We start from the raw sequence: 18,332 nt of genomic DNA, 5'->3' as shown, positions 1-18,332 counted from the left end.
GCAAATTTGCCATCGGGTCTAAGGAGGAGCTTTCCAGGCAGAGGGGACTAAAAGCACAAGAGTCCTGTGGAGGTGCAGAAACGAACTTGTGTGCAGAACTCAAAGAAAATGGTGGCTTGTTCTGATGGATTAAACTGGAGTCCAGTCCAGGTGGGGAGTGGGCAGCCAGTGGGCAGCACCAAAGACACAGTGAAGCAAATCAGACAGGACCTTGGAGTCTGGTGGACTAAGATGGGAAGCTGCTGGAAGGCTTGATGCAGGGGAACGGTATCGTGATTACACCTTTGAAAATGAGGTTACTTCCTGGGCTGATGCTGCACCAGACGAGGCAACAGCAGAAGCAAAACAGCACAGGGAGGTTGCAGCAGTGACCCTGGCTACAGATGGTGGTGGTGTCAATGGCAAGAAATGGATGAACCTGAGTATTCTGGAGGGAAAGTTGGCAGGACTTACTAAGAACTGAATCTCAGGACTAGGGTGAGAAAAAAGTAGTTGGAAGAATGATAAATAATGTAACATTAGACAGTGTTTACCATTCTGCACCCACTATTTTACAGCAGTCTACTAGATAATGCTGAAGGACATGCAAAAACCACTTCTGACCCTTGAATCTACTTAGGACAATGGAATGAACAAAGTTAAGCCCTAAGAATAAATGAGTGTAAATATAAGTTGAGGTTATTAAGTTGGAAAGGTAGATCAGGTTAAGTCAGTCTTGGACAGTGAGTTTTTAAGAAAATTAAAAGGCAGCACAGAAATCAGTGGTGCAGGTAGACAAAAGCACTAAAAAGCAGAAGAAACTGGCAAAGTAAAAACACAAACAATTTGGCAAATGGCACACCAATTGGTCTTTTTAGACCAGACTGTGAAGTGTTCAAATAAAAAGTAAGAGAGGCTCGGAGGAGAGGGCAGGCAGGAGGGCAGAAGGCAGGACTTTTTTTAGCTAACATTTACTAAGTGCTTACTTTGCTTCAAACACTTATCAAGATATTAACACTCTATGCTGATTCTCCCAACATCCCTACTGTTGGTCATCATTACTAAAAATGAGGCAGCTGAGATTCTAAGAGATTAAATAAGCAGTCGGTGGATCCCCATTCCAGGAAGCAGCAGGTCTGGGACACAGTTGCATTTGCTTCATTGGTCCACAGGTTACCTGGTAAACCAGTAGTCTGGAGGGGGTAGGTTGAACAGGTAGAGCTGGGAGTCTGAGAGCCCCGGGACTAGGCCTGGATTCCAATTCTGCCACTTAGTTCAGTTGTTTTCGAAGTTACTTCTCCAAGTCTCTTGATTCTCATCTTTATATGATAGCTAATTAAAATCCCATAGCAATTCAGCCTCACCACATTCCTACACTCAAGTACCAGCTGAAGTGAATGATCACCTCTATGTCCTGAAACTGAATGAAAAATTGTCAAGATCATCATCAGTGCCTCTTCCTGACAGTTTCCCAGCTACCTCCCTGAAACACTCTTCACTGGCTTCCACAACACCATGTGTCCCTACCTTTTTTCCTCTGGCTGCTCTTTCACAGCCTACTTTTTAAGTCCATCTTACTAAACCAAGTCATTAAATGCTGAGCATTCCTCCAACGAGCCCCACAACACCCACTTCTCTTTCCACTCTTCCAAATTAATCTCATCCACATCTATGGCTTAACTTACCTCTAACATACCAATGACTCCTAAACTTCTACCCTGCCACCTCAAAGCCAACATGTGTGAGGTCAAAGTATTCACTATTCCCTCCCACTGCCCCAAACCTTGTGCTCATCCAGTGTTCTTCACCTCAAGCAGAGGCACCCTATCTGCCTACGTGCACAAGTCAGGAAGCTAGGAGTGACCTTGGTAACTTCCTATCCACTAGCAAAAACGGCACTGATGATTTTCCTCTTAAATCTCTCACGCCTGTATCTTCCTCCCTCCCTCCCTCCCCTGACTGCCATCACATCAGCCAAGCTACTTACCTTCATTTGCCTGGAATACTTTAACAACAACTTACAAATCAGTTTTGCCTCATCCACTCAAACCCCTCCACCTCACTCAGCCAGAGTGGTCTTTTAAAATGTGTCAATCCCCCCACTGTTACAAAAACCCCATTATCTCTCCCTCATTCAGAATGGCCTGGAAGGCTTGCCTGTGTGCCCCTGGCCACGTGTCTATCCTCACCTTCCATCACTGTCCCTTTCCTTTTCACACATCCGACTATGGCAGCCTCTGCTCAGTTCCTTGGACACATGATGCTTCCACCCACCACAGGACCTCTGCACATGCTAGCCCTGACCCTGGGAAGCTTATTCCTCTAACTCTTCACGTAGCTCACTCCAGCCTGCACTCTACAGATCTCAGCCCAAGTGCCGCAGGCTGAGGAAAGCTTCAGGTTTTCAGTCAGGTAAAGAGCCTTTGCCAGCAACACTCAGAGATTCATGTTCTTTTCCTTAGCACTTACTGTCTTTCAAAATGGAATATTAATTTTCTCATTTGATTAACGGCTTTCACCTACCAGAGAGAAAACCCCGTGAGGACAAGGGCCTTGAATGCTTCGTTTGCCACTGTCTCCCCAGCACCAACAGCATGCCGATGACCCCTGGTTAGCACATAATACCTTGCATGAATGCTTCCTCTGGTTGTTCTGATAAAATACTACTAGTTGGGCTAACCTTTAAAGGTGCTTTGTAACTTAACTCCTTTTTGCAATAATCACTCTAATCAAGTACCTCCTGATAAGAGAAAAAACAGAGGCGGAATGACTGACTTGGTCAAAGCTCCACAAAGCAAATGGCACCCCGTATGTTCAATTGAGGACTCTCTCCAGTTCATACTCGGGCATTTCTGCATGGTTGAGTACCTACAGGCTATTCTTTCTCTTGTTTACTAGTAAGTAATTACAAGTTTGGTCTCTCAAGCTCTAGGTCTAGTTTTACTGGCATCATTACCTAAGCTAAGGCTTTCGTCTCAAGCCTGTGGGTCACCAGCAATGTCATTTGTTTCCATTTCCCTCCATAGCACACACTCAGCAAATATTACTTGAAGAATTTCTGGCTATGAGGCAAGAGCTAGTAATTTAATTAAATATGTTCACTCACTCTATGCCAAACTTTTGAAAACAAGCTATTTTTTTCTACCCTATCAGGACACTATTAAAGAAACATCCAGATTTTTTTCTGTGATCAAATTATCAGCTGTCCATAGCATCGTGCCATGCAATCCAACACAAATAGAACATGCATCCTACCCTGTTGACCAGTGCTCAGAACTATTACGTGTGGCCTCAAGAACAATGTACATTATTAATAGCCCATGAGCTTATTCCTTTCCACAACCTCCCCCTCCCCACTCTCCTCCCCCTTGCCAGCAGAAGGCTCAGGGCTGAATATGGAGTCTGTAGTTAAGTCAGCAGGGGTGAAAAACCCCTGAAACAAATATAGCCAAATGTCTGACACTACAAATTCGGACAGAAACCTAATACCTTTGTTCCACACCCATCCTCATTCAACTCTGTCCTAAGGCAAAAAAAAACCTCATCATCACTAGCTTCAAAATGTCAAATCTTTTATTAAGTATCAACTAATGACACTAATTAAAATAAAAAACTAGGCCCAAACCTTTAAAGAATAATTTCAAGAAATCCAAAAACCACACATAAATCATTTCTGTAAATCATGCTGTGTCATTCTTTTAAAAATGTGAGTGCAAATTCACTCTTGTTACATTCTACATCATATTGCTTTTTGCAAGAGGGAGGGAATTTTCAAAGAAAAATATTAAGTGTTGAGATGAACATTTTTTTCCTTTTCTTTTCTATTTTGTTTTTACATTCAAGTTTTCAAAGGATACAAGCCAATTCAACAACAGACTGTAATAATAGAAAGGAAACAAGGACAGCTACATACCCAACTCTGGCACTGAATTTCAAAGTGCGTACAAGATCTCTAAAACGATGACTACTGGGCTCAGGAATCCCTGGCCTAAAATCAAACGGCTTCTTAACACATACATAAAACTAGTCTCCTGCCTTCCAAAACTCCCACAACTTACCAAATTCTGCTCGCTACAATTTAACACAGTATTTATGATCTGGCAAACCGACACAGGCTCACACTGCCCACTGAGTGACGAAACACAAACAGAAGGCACAAATTCTATTTAGTCTTCCCTCAGTTAACCAGTCCTGAGCCATAATGGGCCTGACAAACTTGTTTTGCTTTCAAATTTGCCACGGATGTGTCTCCAACAGGCCTGTGCTGCAGCATGCATTCAAACCACCAGACCGCACAGGCTGCTAAAAGTAGGGTCTTCTAATTAGCAATAAACATACCCAGTAGGGCAAAAGTTAGGGTGACCGGGCAATAACGCCTTATACATCATCAAATTCAGACAGATGGGCATCTGATTCCATTAGAGGGCGAGAGCTGTGCAAGGCTGCTGAGTGCCACCATGTTCCCCATAGTGTCCATTCCCAGGCAAAGGAGGAGAGGGAAGGCCTGTGGCAGAGAAAAGGTCAATATCTTGGTTTTCTGTGATCCTCTCCCTTCAATACACCCATCTGCAACCTGTGAGAAGAGGGTGAAACGGACGTGGGAGAAAAGAATGAAATCATCTATTTTCCCCTTTTCTTAACAGTAGTATCATCTAGAAAATTTCCTATACAGGTCAACTACAGAACAACTAAACCAGCTGGCACCACGACACAATAGGCTAATCCTCTGCCTGCAGTGCTGGCACCCCAGGTTCTAGTCCCATTCAGGGTGCTGGATTCTGTCCTGGTTGCCTCTCTTCCAGTCCAGCTCTCTGCTATGGGCTGGGAGTGCAGTGGAGGATGGCCCAAGTGCTTGGGCTCTGCACCCGCATGGGAGACCAGGAAAAGCACCTGGTTCCTAGCTTCGGATCAGCGCAGTGCACTGGCCACAGTGGCCATTGGGGGGGTGAACCAACGGTAAAGGAAGACCTTTCTCTCTGTCTCTCTCACTGTCCACTCTGCCTGTCAAAAAAAAAAAAAAAAAGAAAGAAAGAAAAGAACTAAACCTTATACCAATTTCTAAGCCACTGGTGAACAACAGTTAATAACTTCACACTTTTTTCTCTCTTAACAAGGAAGGAATGGCACTTTTGAAACCATTAGTGCTCTGTCACCTTGGTTCAATGCCAAAGCAAGAAGCTTTAGAACACCTGTCAATTAGCACATGGCTTGAGAAAAAAAAACATACACCAAAATAGGTTTACATAAAATCCTCACATATGTAGAAAGCAAAATGATTGTGGGTTAACAGAAAGTCACTCATTCTGGTTGGGGCTGGGGAAGAAACAAACTTGTAAGACTCAATGTATCTGATTCAGCACAAAGTAAAGATACTTTTATCTCAGCTGAGATCAGAGGAACAACACAAGGTCAGTCTGACAGTATTTATCTCCTCATCCTTAGTCACATTCCCAATGGGTTCAATAATTAAAAGGGCAAAATGCAGAAGCAAAGAAACTCAGCCTCTGTCTTCTCAAATGACAGTGCCTCGTATGAAGTGTCCTGATTCTTGTTCTGAGTACCCTGGTCATTCTCAAAAGCAACTTAAATATGAAGACCATATTTAATAATATGTACCTACAGAACCTAGAGGTAAGACAAACAACAAACTGCTACTTGGGGACAGGGCTAGGTGGAACATAAAAAATGTCTAAACCATGACCCCTGACCAACTAAACAGAGGCAGAGACTGGAAAACATGGAAATAATTTGAGGCTGCAGGACTCTTCATTTTTATTAATAAGGAAAAAATTCTAACTACTGACACTACTTCATACAGATCCATTTGAAAATCTAGTAATAAAAATCCAATGTACAGGTGAAGAAAGATAAAAATTCAGATTAAGAATAAAGAAAGTCAATCTTCCTCAGTGCAAACAGCCCTGGAACTATCACAGTTAATAATAAAAGAAGATTCTGAAAGATTGGGGGGACGCCAAGCCACAACCCCAGGAGCATGTCTTAATACCGCTGACACCTAGTGGTACGATGCGTGTGTGTGTGGAGGGTGTTCCTCCTGTAACAAAGACTTGTATAACTGTGGCAGATGGGCCAGGCCCAGCCTGGATTCCCCAAAGCTCAGGTAAGACAATGACATACCAACCACTCAATAATGTCAGTAAATGTAAAGAGAATAAATGAGAAAGCACCTAAATGATCTCTTTGATGAAGCTTTCTTCTCTTACGCCCACAGATCCCAGCCCGTTACACAGCAGACTCAGGCTGGACTTGATCTCACCTATCTCTTCCAAGCCGCCTCTAACATCCTCAGCCTGTGTCCTCCTAAATCTGTACCTTTCAATGTTCAAAACCCCAAAGGGCACACAGATGCCAACGCCCAGGCACCCTGGAGGGTCTAGTTTCCAACTATATTAGTAAAGAATAAGTCATTCTGAATTTGTCTCAAGTCTATAGCCTTGGCTACTATGAAAGAAATACTCAGTGTTTTCAAAGCACATACAGTAATTCTAACCAAGCCTAACTGCAACAGGTATATTTATCTCTGTAAACGCAATAGTATAATAGAATAAGTATGTGATATTTATATATGTGTAATACTCCTGCATTATGCTTATTAGATACTAGCAAATACTGTATTTGCTAATTCTATTATAACAATAAGCATGAATTATTCTATATATTTGATTTTTTTGCATTGTATTTCTCTCAAATGATCCAACGTCCAAGTTACCATCAAATGGACTGGCATCCCGTGTGATGCTTCCAAATTAGAGCTTCTCCATCTCATCTTCATATTTAGCAACACCACGTTCCTCAGTTGTCGGAAAGGATAAAGACAAGTAGTGAAGCAAACGCAGATGTTCCTTAATGCAAGTTCATCAATATCAATGATCTACAGCGAGGCTGCCATGTACCTGCCTGCACACAGTTGCTTCTATAGTGTTTAAGGATATATGAAAATAATCTGGTGCTAAATAGCCAGCTGTATTAAAAAGAATTTCAACTCACTCCAACTGAACTATCATAAATTCTGAATCAGCAGAATGCAAATTAATAAAGCTGAACAGTATGTGTTCTCAACTAGTAAAATTGAATCAAGAATTAGCATTACTCAAACATCTCTGGAATATAATAAAAAGAATAAAAAATTTCGCAGGGATCGACACTGTGGGACAGCAGATTAAGCTGCTGCTTGGGACACCTGCATCACATATCAAAGTGCCGGATTGGAGTCTCAGCTTCTGAACCAGGTAGCTACTAATGCACCTGAAAGGCAATGGAAGATGGTCAGAATGCTGGGGGTACTGCCACCCATGCGGGACACTGATGGACTTTGGAGCTCCCGGCTTCAGCGTACCTGCTGCAGCAACCTGGAAAGCTCTCTCTCCCGCAACTACCACCTCTCTGTCCCTCTGCCTTCTGAATAATTATTTTTTAAATGTTTCTCTGGCTTCAAATTTTATAATGTGAACAACTTCAAAAGTGATAAGTAACATATGACCACTGAAAGAATGCTCTCTTTAAAACATAAAATACATTTGCCAAAATACATTAAGCCCTCTTTTCAGTCTTAAAAGGAATTATCATATTTAAAAAATTATACTTTTAGTAGGTTGGCTGAAGTTATTAGAATCCTTCGGGGCCGGCACTGTGGCATAGCGGGTAAAGTTGCCGCTTGCAGTGCAGGCATCCCATTTGGGTGCCAGTTTGAGTCCTGGCTGCTCCACTTCAAAACCAGCTCTCGGGGCCGGCACTGTGGTGCAGTAGGTTAATCATCTGCCTGCCATGCCAGCATCCTATATAGGCGCCAGTTTGAGTCCCGGCTGCTCCTCTTCCAATCCAGTTCTCTGCTATGGTCTGGGAAAGCAGTAGAAGATGGCCCAAGTCCTTGGGCCCCTGTACTCACGTGGCAGACCAGAAGACGCTCCTGGCTCTTGGCTTCAGATCGGCACAGCCCTGGCCATTGCAGCCATTTGGGGAGTTAATCAGTGGATGGAAGACCTTTCTCTCTGTTTCTCCCTCTCAATGTCTGTAACTCTACCTCTCAAATAAATAAATAAAACATCTTTAAAACACACACACACACACACACACACAAAACCAGCTCTCTGCTACGGCCTGGGAAAGCAGTGGAAAATGGCCCAGTCCTTGGGCCCCTGCACCCCAAGTGGGAGACCCAGAAGAAGCTCCTGGCTTCTGGCTCCGCATCAGCGCAGCTCCGGCTGGTGCAGCCATCTGGGGAGTGAACAAGTAGATTGAAGACCCCTCTCTCTCTGCCTTTGCCTCTCTGTAACTCTTCCTTTCAAATAAATAAATAACACTTTAAAAAAAAAAAAAGGACAAAATGAATTAAAAACAAAAAGAAGCCTTCGTGGTGGCTATTAAAATTCCGCAGACAGAATTAGAACTCTTCCCTCCTACCATACACATGGCTTCAATGGGTCTGGTTTGGCAAGAAAATTCTTCACACTTCTACATTTTTGGTCACAAAACCACACATTTTTAAAGCTAAAGTTTCCCCTTTAGCTACACGAGAAGAAAGGAAAAATGAAATCCAAGGACCAGCTTTGGCATCATGGTCACCTTTGAGTATCTCTGAAATGCTATATACCCTCTCCTCCAAAACATACACACAGGGGCTGGCGCTGTGGCATAGCGGGTTAAAGCCGTGGCCTGCAGTGCCGGCATCCCATATGGGCGCCGGTTCGAGTCCTGGCTGCTCCACTTCCACTCCAGCTCTCTGCTATGGCCTGGAAAGCAGTAGAAGATGGCCCAAGCGCTTGGGCCCCTGAACCCATGTGGAGACCAGGAAGAAGCTCCTGGCTCCTGGCTCCTGGCTTTCGATCAGATCAGCTCTGGCCACTGCAGTCATTTGAGGAGTGAACCAGCACATGGAAGACCTCTCTCTCTCTCTCTCTCTCTGGCTCTACTTCTCTGTAACTCTGTCTTTCAAATAAAATAAATCTTTAAAAAAAACATACACACAGATATAAAAAACATTATACACAACTTCTGAGGACAAAAACTTCTCCTTTGCTCTACTTGGGCTAACAGAAATACGCATGTGACAATAAAAGAACAAAGAAAACTTTAAAGACTGTGTTTTTTCTATGTCCAAAAGACTATTTCCTTCCTTCTTACCACCTTTAGTGTTATTTCTTCTGTTTTCACTAACTATACCTAATACTGTTAGGAAAGAGTTATTCTTCTCTTACACACTTTTTTATAAAGGCCCAGATAGTGAGTGTGTGTGTGTGTGTGTGTGTGTGTATGGTATATGTTTTAGCCTTTTTCCCCCTCTGCAGGTCACTTAGTCTCTGTGACAACTACTCAACTCTATCCTTATACAGTAAATGTACCTATAAACAAACAGGTGTGGCATGTCCCAATAAAGTTTTATTTAAAACACATGAAAGCAAGTAAGTATATAGGTCATAGTTTGTCAACCTTTGGAATGGAGAAACCAGAACAACAGTTCCACAAGGAAGCAAACAAAACAATTATATCCTTAACTTATACCATCACTAAAAATAATTTCCAGAAGGATTAAAGACCTAAGTATAAAAAGCCACATTTTGCAACTTTTAGAAGAAAATAAAGGCAAATAATAATTTAAAAAAAGGGAAAAGGGAAAGATTTCTTAAGAAAAAACCCCTCAGCTGCAGAGGTAAATCAAATATTTAGCATTAAAATCAGAAACTTCTGCACAATGGAAGACCACAAATAAAGTTAAAGGACAAGCCACAACCTAAAAAACGTATTTGCAACACAAATGATGAAACAAGGATTGGCCTTTGAACACCTAAGAAGAAATACTAAGGAAAATATAACACAACAAAACATTTACATAAATTCATACAGGCATTCCAAAGAAGAAAATGGAAGATTTAATAAACAGGGGAAGATACCCAACTTAACTCAGAATTAGGGAAATGCAAATTGAATCCAATGAGATGTTATTTTACACCGAGATTGGTAAAAAATGAAAATTCTGGTCATAACAAGTACTAGCAAGGATGTGGAATATCAAGGATCATGCAACGAACATATTTACAAGTATATTGTTAAAATCCCTCAACAAAAAATTCAAAGAGGCAAAACTGTTTTATCAAAATCATTTCCAGTTCTTAAGGTTAGCCTCTGATACCCTAAGTGATAGATCAGAGTCTAGTTAGAGATATAAACTCATCTCACACAAGAATTCAGCTTGCTATGATAAGTAACTGCTCTCATCAATAAAATCTCACATACTGCTTGCAGTTGTGCAAACTTCTCTCCGAGATATACACTAGAAAAACTGTGACACAGTGGCACAGTGGGCACTCTCTACCATAGCACTTATTTTAATAGCACAAAAATTAAAAATCATGAAAACTTGGAAACTTAAAAATGTAAACAACGCTGGGGCCAGCATTGTGGCACAGCAGGTTAAGCGAAGGCCTGCAGTGCTGGCATCCCATATTGTCGCCAGTTCGCATCCTAGCTGCTCCACTTCCAATCCAGCTCCCTGCTAACGCACCTGGGAAAGCAGCGGAAGATGCTTCAAGTCCTTAGGACCCTTCACCCACTTAGGAGACCTATAAGAAGCTCATGGCTCCCAGCTTCATTCAGCCTGGCCTAGACCTGGCCGTTGTGACCATCCAGAGAGTTCTGTCTCTCCTTCTCTCTCTCTCTCTAACAATAAATAAATCTTTTTTAAAAATGTAAACAACGGAAGAATAAAAAACTACACTGTATTGTATTTACTCATGGAAGCAGTACACAGTAGTTAACATGAATGAATCAAATCTAAACATGTAGCAAAACAGTTATATGTAAAATGTGGTATACAGAATAGTTGCCCTCTTTCTTTTGAAAACTGTAAAGGGACACATATAGCATGATACATTAAAAAAAAAAAAAACGGGCTGGTGCTGTGGCGCAGTAGGTTAATCCTCCACCTGTGGCACCAGTTCTAGTCCCAGCTGCTCCTCTTCCGACCCAGCTCTCTGCTGTGGCCTGGGAAAGCAGTCGAAGATGGCCCAGGTCTTTGGGTCCCTGCACCCACACGGGAGACTGGAAAGAAGCACCTAGCTCCTGGCTTCAGATTGGCTCAGCTCCAGCCTGTGTAGCCAACTGGGGAGTGAACCAGCGGATGAAGACCTCTCTCTCTGCCTCTCCTTCTCTGTGTAACTCTGAATTTCAAATAAATAAATAAATCTTTTTTAAAAAAATCAGTTCTGGTACTTCAACTGAGGGAATCATGTACTGTTGCTCCCCGGCCAGAGATATAAATTTAGCTACTTGAAAGAATCAGCTTGCTACATTATAAGTGAAATGATTGTTCTTAGCAATTAACTTAAAATTCAAAAACATCATTATTTTATATCACAAACAGATTCAACTAATACAAACATTTGGAGCAGTTTTGGTCTTTCTCTAACATTCCAAAATTTATAAGAGTCTAAAACGTGGATTTAGGTCACTAAACGGTCTCCACTATTGTTCACAGAATAAAATCCTTAATTGATTAATGATCTCAGGGTGTCTATCGCCATCTAGTGAACAATCCCTTCAATTACCACACATGATACTTGACAACTGATGTTTTCTTCATGGTTTAAATATGCATGTGCACCCAATGCTACAGGCTTACCAACTTCTTTTTTATGCCTCGCTACACAGAGCAAACTCAAGTACAGAAGGCATTTGTATAAGTTCACTTCCTAATGTCTATTAATAAAATTTCCCTATTACTTCGCGGGAAACAATGACTTCATTATTTCCAAGTAACTTGCACATTGTGAGGTCCCTCGTACAATTCCTTAACTAATTCTTATATAACAGAGCAATTAAAAATCATAGAAGACTTTAAGTGTAAAAGATCACACCTGTGAAAAACAATCTTGATATCCATTTGACACAATTATTAGCACTTTTATTGTCAATCTGCTTTTAAAAGTACAATCAGTAATTACTCGCAGCCATAATACATTTGATTACAGAAATTATTTGGTGAGCAGAGCCAAACTACTTGATTCCAACAAAACCGAGTACATACAAAACAGATTTGGAAATAAAAAATGGAGAAGGGGTCTTCAAAGTCTCCTCAGACTGTATATTAATCCATATACAAATACAAAATGCTATCATCTTTTGCAATGAAATACTGCAAGGTTACCTTCTCATTAATTTCCATTTGAGCTTTAATCTAATTTATCCTACAAGGACTTTAAAAAGATACCAGTGGTAGGATCTTCAAATTATTGTATTATTTTATGCATTCTATCATATTCCCCATTCTTTTACCCATTCTATCTTTTTACCAAAAATCCCAGTCTAGTAAGTTATAAAGATATTCCAAAATCTCAGCAAACTGCCTCTCATTTTATACTTTACCCCTTCCACCTCTTTAATAATTAAGACATACCTGAAAATCAGTAAGACTTCATAGCAAGACAATTACCATCCACAAAGGCTAATAATTATCACCAGTACTTTAACAATCATTTCTACTTTAAGAAATAATTTTGTCATTTTTGTAAGTGAAGTTGGATCTTCTTTGATAAGAGTTCCAGGGAGTAAATGTATATTTATGTATCATTAACTGCCCATTACTTTAAAGGCCTACATTCCAGTGACTGTATTTATCATCAAATGTAGAAAGGAACAAAGGGGGGAAACAAAGTAGAAAACTAAGAATTTAAATCACATGATTATTTCTAGATATATTTGAAATTCTTTGCTTTTTAATGGAGAGATTAGGGGTTTTTCACAGATTAAAGATTTATCACTGTCATACAACTGAAAAATAAAAACTCTGCGTTTAAACTCCTTATTAAAAAATACAGCTAAACGAAAATATTGCCCTTAAAATACAATGGATTAAGGGAGTGGGGGAGATCATTGGACAAATTTGGGGCTTGTCATTATCAACAGTGCCCTTTTAAGCTTGTGGATTTCTGAGCCAACGCAGAAAATGTAACAACAGGGATTTCCCAACAGCAAGAGGCACTCTCCAAGGGAGTAAATTGTCAACTATTGCCTCTCGTGAGAAACTTAAGAGTAACCTTGATCCAATCTCAATAGTCAACCCATGTATTAGCACCCAGTTGGGGCATAGTGAGTGCATTTCCTAATACAAAAATAAGATGGTATTCTACCAGAAGCCACTGGATATATATACAGAAACAAAATTTAAATAATTTTGAAGCAAACTTAGCCTAAGAAACTGAAAACATCCTTCTTTCACTTCAACTAGCCCCTAAAACATCTCATCTCTCCCATGTATAAAAGGTCTATATCTTGAGATCAGTATGGAAAAGATGACCTTGAAGGAATACAGGTGGAACATAAAGCACAACTACAACCACGAAAGACATTCGGAGAGGGGGACAACCCTGACACAGTAAAAAACAATCAAGAAGATATGGAATGAAAACGAAACAGCCTCTTGTTATACTTCACATCTTTGGTGCTTAGATTCCTCATCTGCAAAATGGGAATGGGATTATCTATATAAAAGTACTCTTGTGTGGATATAATGAAATGATACACACAAAACTTCTAGGGCCGGCGCCGCGGCTCAACAGGCTAATCATCCACCTAGCGGCGCCGGCACACCGGGTTCTAGTCCCGGTCGGGGTGCCGGATTCTGTCCCGGTTGCCCCTCTTCCAGGCCAGCTCTCTGCTGTGGCCAGAGAGTGCAGAGGAGGATGGACCAGGTCCTTGGGCCCTGCACCCCATGGGAGACCAGGAGAAGCACCTGGCTCCTGGCTTCGGATCAGCGCGGTGCGCCGGCCGTGGCAGCCATTGGAGGGTGAACCAACGGCAAAGGAAGACCTTTCCTCTGTCTCTCTCTCTCACTGTCCACTCTGTCAAACAAAAAAACTTCTAGCATATCACTGGTGTTAACACATGTTTTGTCCTTCCTCCCTGCACCCTAAGCCAAGTCTTTGAGACAGCTGCCAACAGAAGAGTGACCCGAAGCATTCTGATGTTTGTTGCATATACCAGCTAGATCTGTACTAATACAGTGGCCATGAGTCACCTGTGGCTGTTTAAATTCATTCCATTTCTAATTATTAAATCTAAGCAACCAGTTCTTTGGCTCATTGGCACTAACCAAATATCATGCAGTCACTAGCCACTGGTGGCTAGAGGTTGGTATACTGGAGAATATACAGAACACCATAATGTTCTACTGGATACAACTGGTCTAGACTCAGAAGCAGGAATCAGCAAACATTTTTTTGAAAATAGACCAAACAGTAAATATTTTAGGCTCTCTGGGTCATGCAAGACTCTATCCTGACAACTCAACTCCGCTGTCGTCACACAAAAGTGATCCTAAATAATACATACATGAATGAGCTTGGATCTGTTCCAATAAAACCTTATTTACAAAAACAGATGGTAGGCTGGATTAGGCCCACTTGTCATAACTCACCAATCCCTGCGCTAGAATACTCTGAGTCCAGCTCCCTAATACAAGCATGTTACCCAAAACTACTACCTCCCTTCTTTTAAAAAAATTATTTTGGTTTATTTGAAAGAGTTACAGAGGTAGAGCCAGAGAGAGAGAAAGATCTTCCATCCACTGGTTCACTCCCCAAATGACCACAAGGGCCAGAGCTGAGCTGATCCAAAGCCAGGAGCCAGGAGCTTCTTCTGGGTCTCCCACACAGGTGCAGGGGCCCAAGTGCTTGGGCCATTTCCACTGCTTTCCCAGGCCATAGCAGAGAGCTGGACTGGAAGTAGAGCAGCTGGGACTCAAACAGGTGCCCATAAGGGATGCCGGCACTGCAGGCCAGGGCTTTAACCCACTGCGCCACAGCACCGGCCCCTATTACTTCCCTTCTTTAAGACCAAGGAGCCTTACGTTCACTGAGAGGCAGCAAACAAAAGCTTAAAGAAGTTAAAAGGAATTTAATATAAATATTCTTTTACAAATTAAGAAAACTTCAGGGGCCGGCGCTGTGGCACAGTAGGTTAATCCTCTGCCTGCAGTGCCAGCATCCCATATGGGCATTGGTTCTAGTCCCAGCTGCTCCGCTTCTGATCCAGCTCTCTGCTGTGGCCTGGGAGGGCAGTGGAAGATGGCCAAAACGTTTGGGCCCCTGCACCCATGTGGCAGACCTGGAGGAAGCTCCTGGCTCCTGGCTTCGAATCAGCTCAGCTCCCGCCCATGCGGCCAATTGGGGAGTGAACCAGCGGTTGGAAGACCTTTATCTCCTTCCCTCCCTCTCACTATAGTTAACTCTACCTCTGAAATAAATAAATAAAATCTTTTAGAAAAAAAAAAAACTTCATGGTTGCGGCACAGCAAGTTAAGCTATTAACTGGAATGCTCCTCCACTTCCAATCCAGCTTCCTGGTAACACACTATCTGGGAGGCAGCAGATGACAGACAGCTCAAGTGCTTGGGCCCCATCACCCAGGTACGAGACCCAGATGGAGTTCCTGACTCCTGGTTTCAGCCTGACCCAACCCCAGCTATTGTGGGCACTTAACGAGTGAGACAGCATATAGAAGATTTCTCTGTTTCTTTCTCTTCTTCTCTATTACTCTCTCTTATTAAAAAGAAACAAAACTTATGTACCTAGTACTAAAGCAGATGAAGTTTACAGTTTTCAAAGTGACAACACCGAAAATCTGTGTAGCAATGGCCTTTCTTTTTTTGGAAGAGTGGGAGCAGGGACATCCTTCTAAAGCCAGTAAATCTTGACAGATTACTCCAGTCCTGATACATTCCTGGAACTCTTGACCGATTACTCCAGTCCTGATATATTCCTGGAACTCTTGACCTGTTACTCCAGTCCTGATATATTCCTGGAACTCTTGACCGATTACTCCAGTCCTGATATATTCCTGGAACTCTTGACCGATTACTCCAGTCCTGATATATTCCTGGAACTCTTGACCGATTACTCCAGTCCTGATATATTCCTGGAACTCTTGACCTGTTACTCCAGTCCTGATATATTCCTGGAACTCTTGACCGATTACTCCAGTCCTGATATATTCCTGGAACTCTTGACCTGTTACTCCAGTCCTGATATATTCCTGGAACTCTTGACCTGTTACTCCAGTCCTGATATATTCCTGGAACTCTTGACCTGTTACTCCAGTCCTGATATATTCCTGGAACTCCTGACCGATTACTCCAGTCCTGATATATTCCTGGAACTCTTGACCGATTACTCCAGTCCTGATATATTCCTGGAACTCTTGACCGATTACTCCAGTCCTGATATATTCCTGGAACTCCTGACCGATTACTCCAGTCCTGATATATTCCTGGAACTCCTGACCGATTACTCCAGTCCTGATATATTCCTGGAACTCCTGACCGATTACTCCAGTCCTGATATATTCCTGGAACTCCTGACCTGTTACTCCAGTCCTGATATATTCCTGGAACTCCTGACCGATTACTCCAGTCCTGATATATTCCTGGAACTCTTGACCGATTACTCCAGTCCTGATATATTCCTGGAACTCTTGACCGATTACTCCAGTCCTGATATATTCCTGGAACTCTTGACCTGTTACTCCAGTCCTGATATATTCCTGGAACTCTTGACCGATTACTCCAGTCCTGATATATTCCTGGAACTCTTGTCCTGTTACTCCAGTCCTGATATATTCCTGGAACTCTTGACCTGTTACTCCAGTCCTGATATATTCCTGGAACTCTTGACCGATTACTCCAGTCCTGATATATTCCTGGAACTCCTGACCGATTACTCCAGTCCTGATATATTCCTGGAACTCTTGACCGATTACTCCAGTCCTGATATATTCCTGGAACTCTTGACCGATTACTCCAGTCCTGATATATTCCTGGAACTCTTGTCCTGTTACTCCAGTCCTGATATATTCCTGGAACTCTTGACCTGTTACTCCAGTCCTGATATATTCCTGGAACTCTTGACCTGTTACTCCAGTCCTGATATATTCCTGGAACTCTTGACCGATTACTCCAGTCCTGATATATTCCTGGAACTCTTGACCGATTACTCCAGTCCTGATATATTCCTGGAACTCTTGACCGGTTACTCCAGTCCTGATATATTCCTGGAACTCTTGACCGGTTACTCCAGTCCTGATATATTCCTGGAACTCTTGACCGATTACTCCAGTCCTGATATATTCCTGGAACTCTTGACCGATTACTCCAGTCCTGATATATTCCTGGAACTCTTGACCGATTACTCCAGTCCTGATATATTCCTGGAACTCTTGACCGATTACTCCAGTCCTGATATATTCCTGGAACTCTTGACCGATTACTCCAGTCCTGATATATTCCTGGAACTCTGGATGTATACATCCAACTAGCTGCTTAATATGTTTGGAGATCCATTACTCATCTCCAAGGTAACACATCTAAGATGCAACTCCTAGTCCCTCCTTCCCAATTTTCCCCATCTTCATTTAATGCTCCACTAGCAATATTCTTCATTTCTACCTTTTCCCCATTCTCTAAGCTAATCCATCAGCAAAAAGTACCCATTCCCCTTTTATCATTTAGGTCTCATTCATGTAATATCCAAAGTAGACTTCATTACCAACCTAAACTAGCCATCCCATTCTCTAGCCCATCCCTGTCTTACCTATCTGCAGAGCATTTACTTCTATTATATTTCCTTAGTTATTTCTTACATTTGTTTACTCACTACCTTCTCCCCCTCCCCACGTCTCAGATCAATGTCTCCCTTCTCCACTCTCGCCACTCCAGGGAAAGCAACCCTTGTGACAGCAGGGACGTTTCAGATCTTGTTCAACACTCTATCCCCAGTGCCCAGGAGAAGCCTGGCACATAGCAGATGGTTAGTAAAGACACACATTGAACTCATGAATAAATGAATCCTTAAATATCTATTTTTCTCAAACCTGTCCAAAGAAAAGGGACATTTGAAGCTATACAGCAAACTAAAAAATTTAGCTGTCCTGAACTATAACATATATAAAATATTCTGAGGACATAAATATTATTAAGCCATTTACCTCTCTTCCTTTGTATGTCACCAAGGCAGCCAGTGGTTTGGCGTAAAACCTGCTGTAGGAAAATCCCAGGCAACCGTACATACTGTTCGCTGTAAGCTTCAAAGCCTTCTGTCGAATGTCATACTGCAGGTCACACAAGGACAAAAGACAAACAACAATATTTGCAGATGCTTAAGCATTACATTATATGTCCTTCTAACCACCACTGAAAAAGAGAAACATTCAATATCCCTGAAAAAAAAAAGCTCTTAGCATAGTCAATCCATCCTCCCAGATCCACAATTCCCTAACATCCTAGAAGCAAGTAAACAAAGACACCAAAGCTCCCAGGAGTCAGAGGGCCTTGCTCAGACACAGATTTT

At 42.0% G+C, this 18,332-nt stretch overlaps 1 protein-coding gene across 4 annotated transcripts in view; it reads right to left on the bottom strand.

Annotated features, from left to right (window-relative positions):
• Positions 1 to 18,332, bottom strand: part of POLA1 (DNA polymerase alpha 1, catalytic subunit) — a 330,362-nt gene that overhangs the window by 253,820 nt on the left and 58,210 nt on the right. For all 4 annotated transcript variants that reach the window (XM_008272470.5, XM_089324875.1, XM_089324876.1 and 1 more), the window contains exon 26: positions 17,971 to 18,093. In XM_008272470.5, the coding sequence (XP_008270692.3) occupies positions 17,971 to 18,093 (123 nt within the window). The remainder of the gene's footprint in view (positions 1 to 17,970; positions 18,094 to 18,332) is intronic.

This window comes from Oryctolagus cuniculus, chromosome X (genome assembly GCF_051225735.1).
Source record: "Oryctolagus cuniculus isolate XC-2025 breed Fujian yellow rabbit chromosome X, ASM5122573v1, whole genome shotgun sequence".
Taxonomy (NCBI): Eukaryota; Metazoa; Chordata; class Mammalia; order Lagomorpha; family Leporidae; genus Oryctolagus; species Oryctolagus cuniculus.
This window is presented reverse-complemented; position numbering and strand designations above follow the sequence as displayed.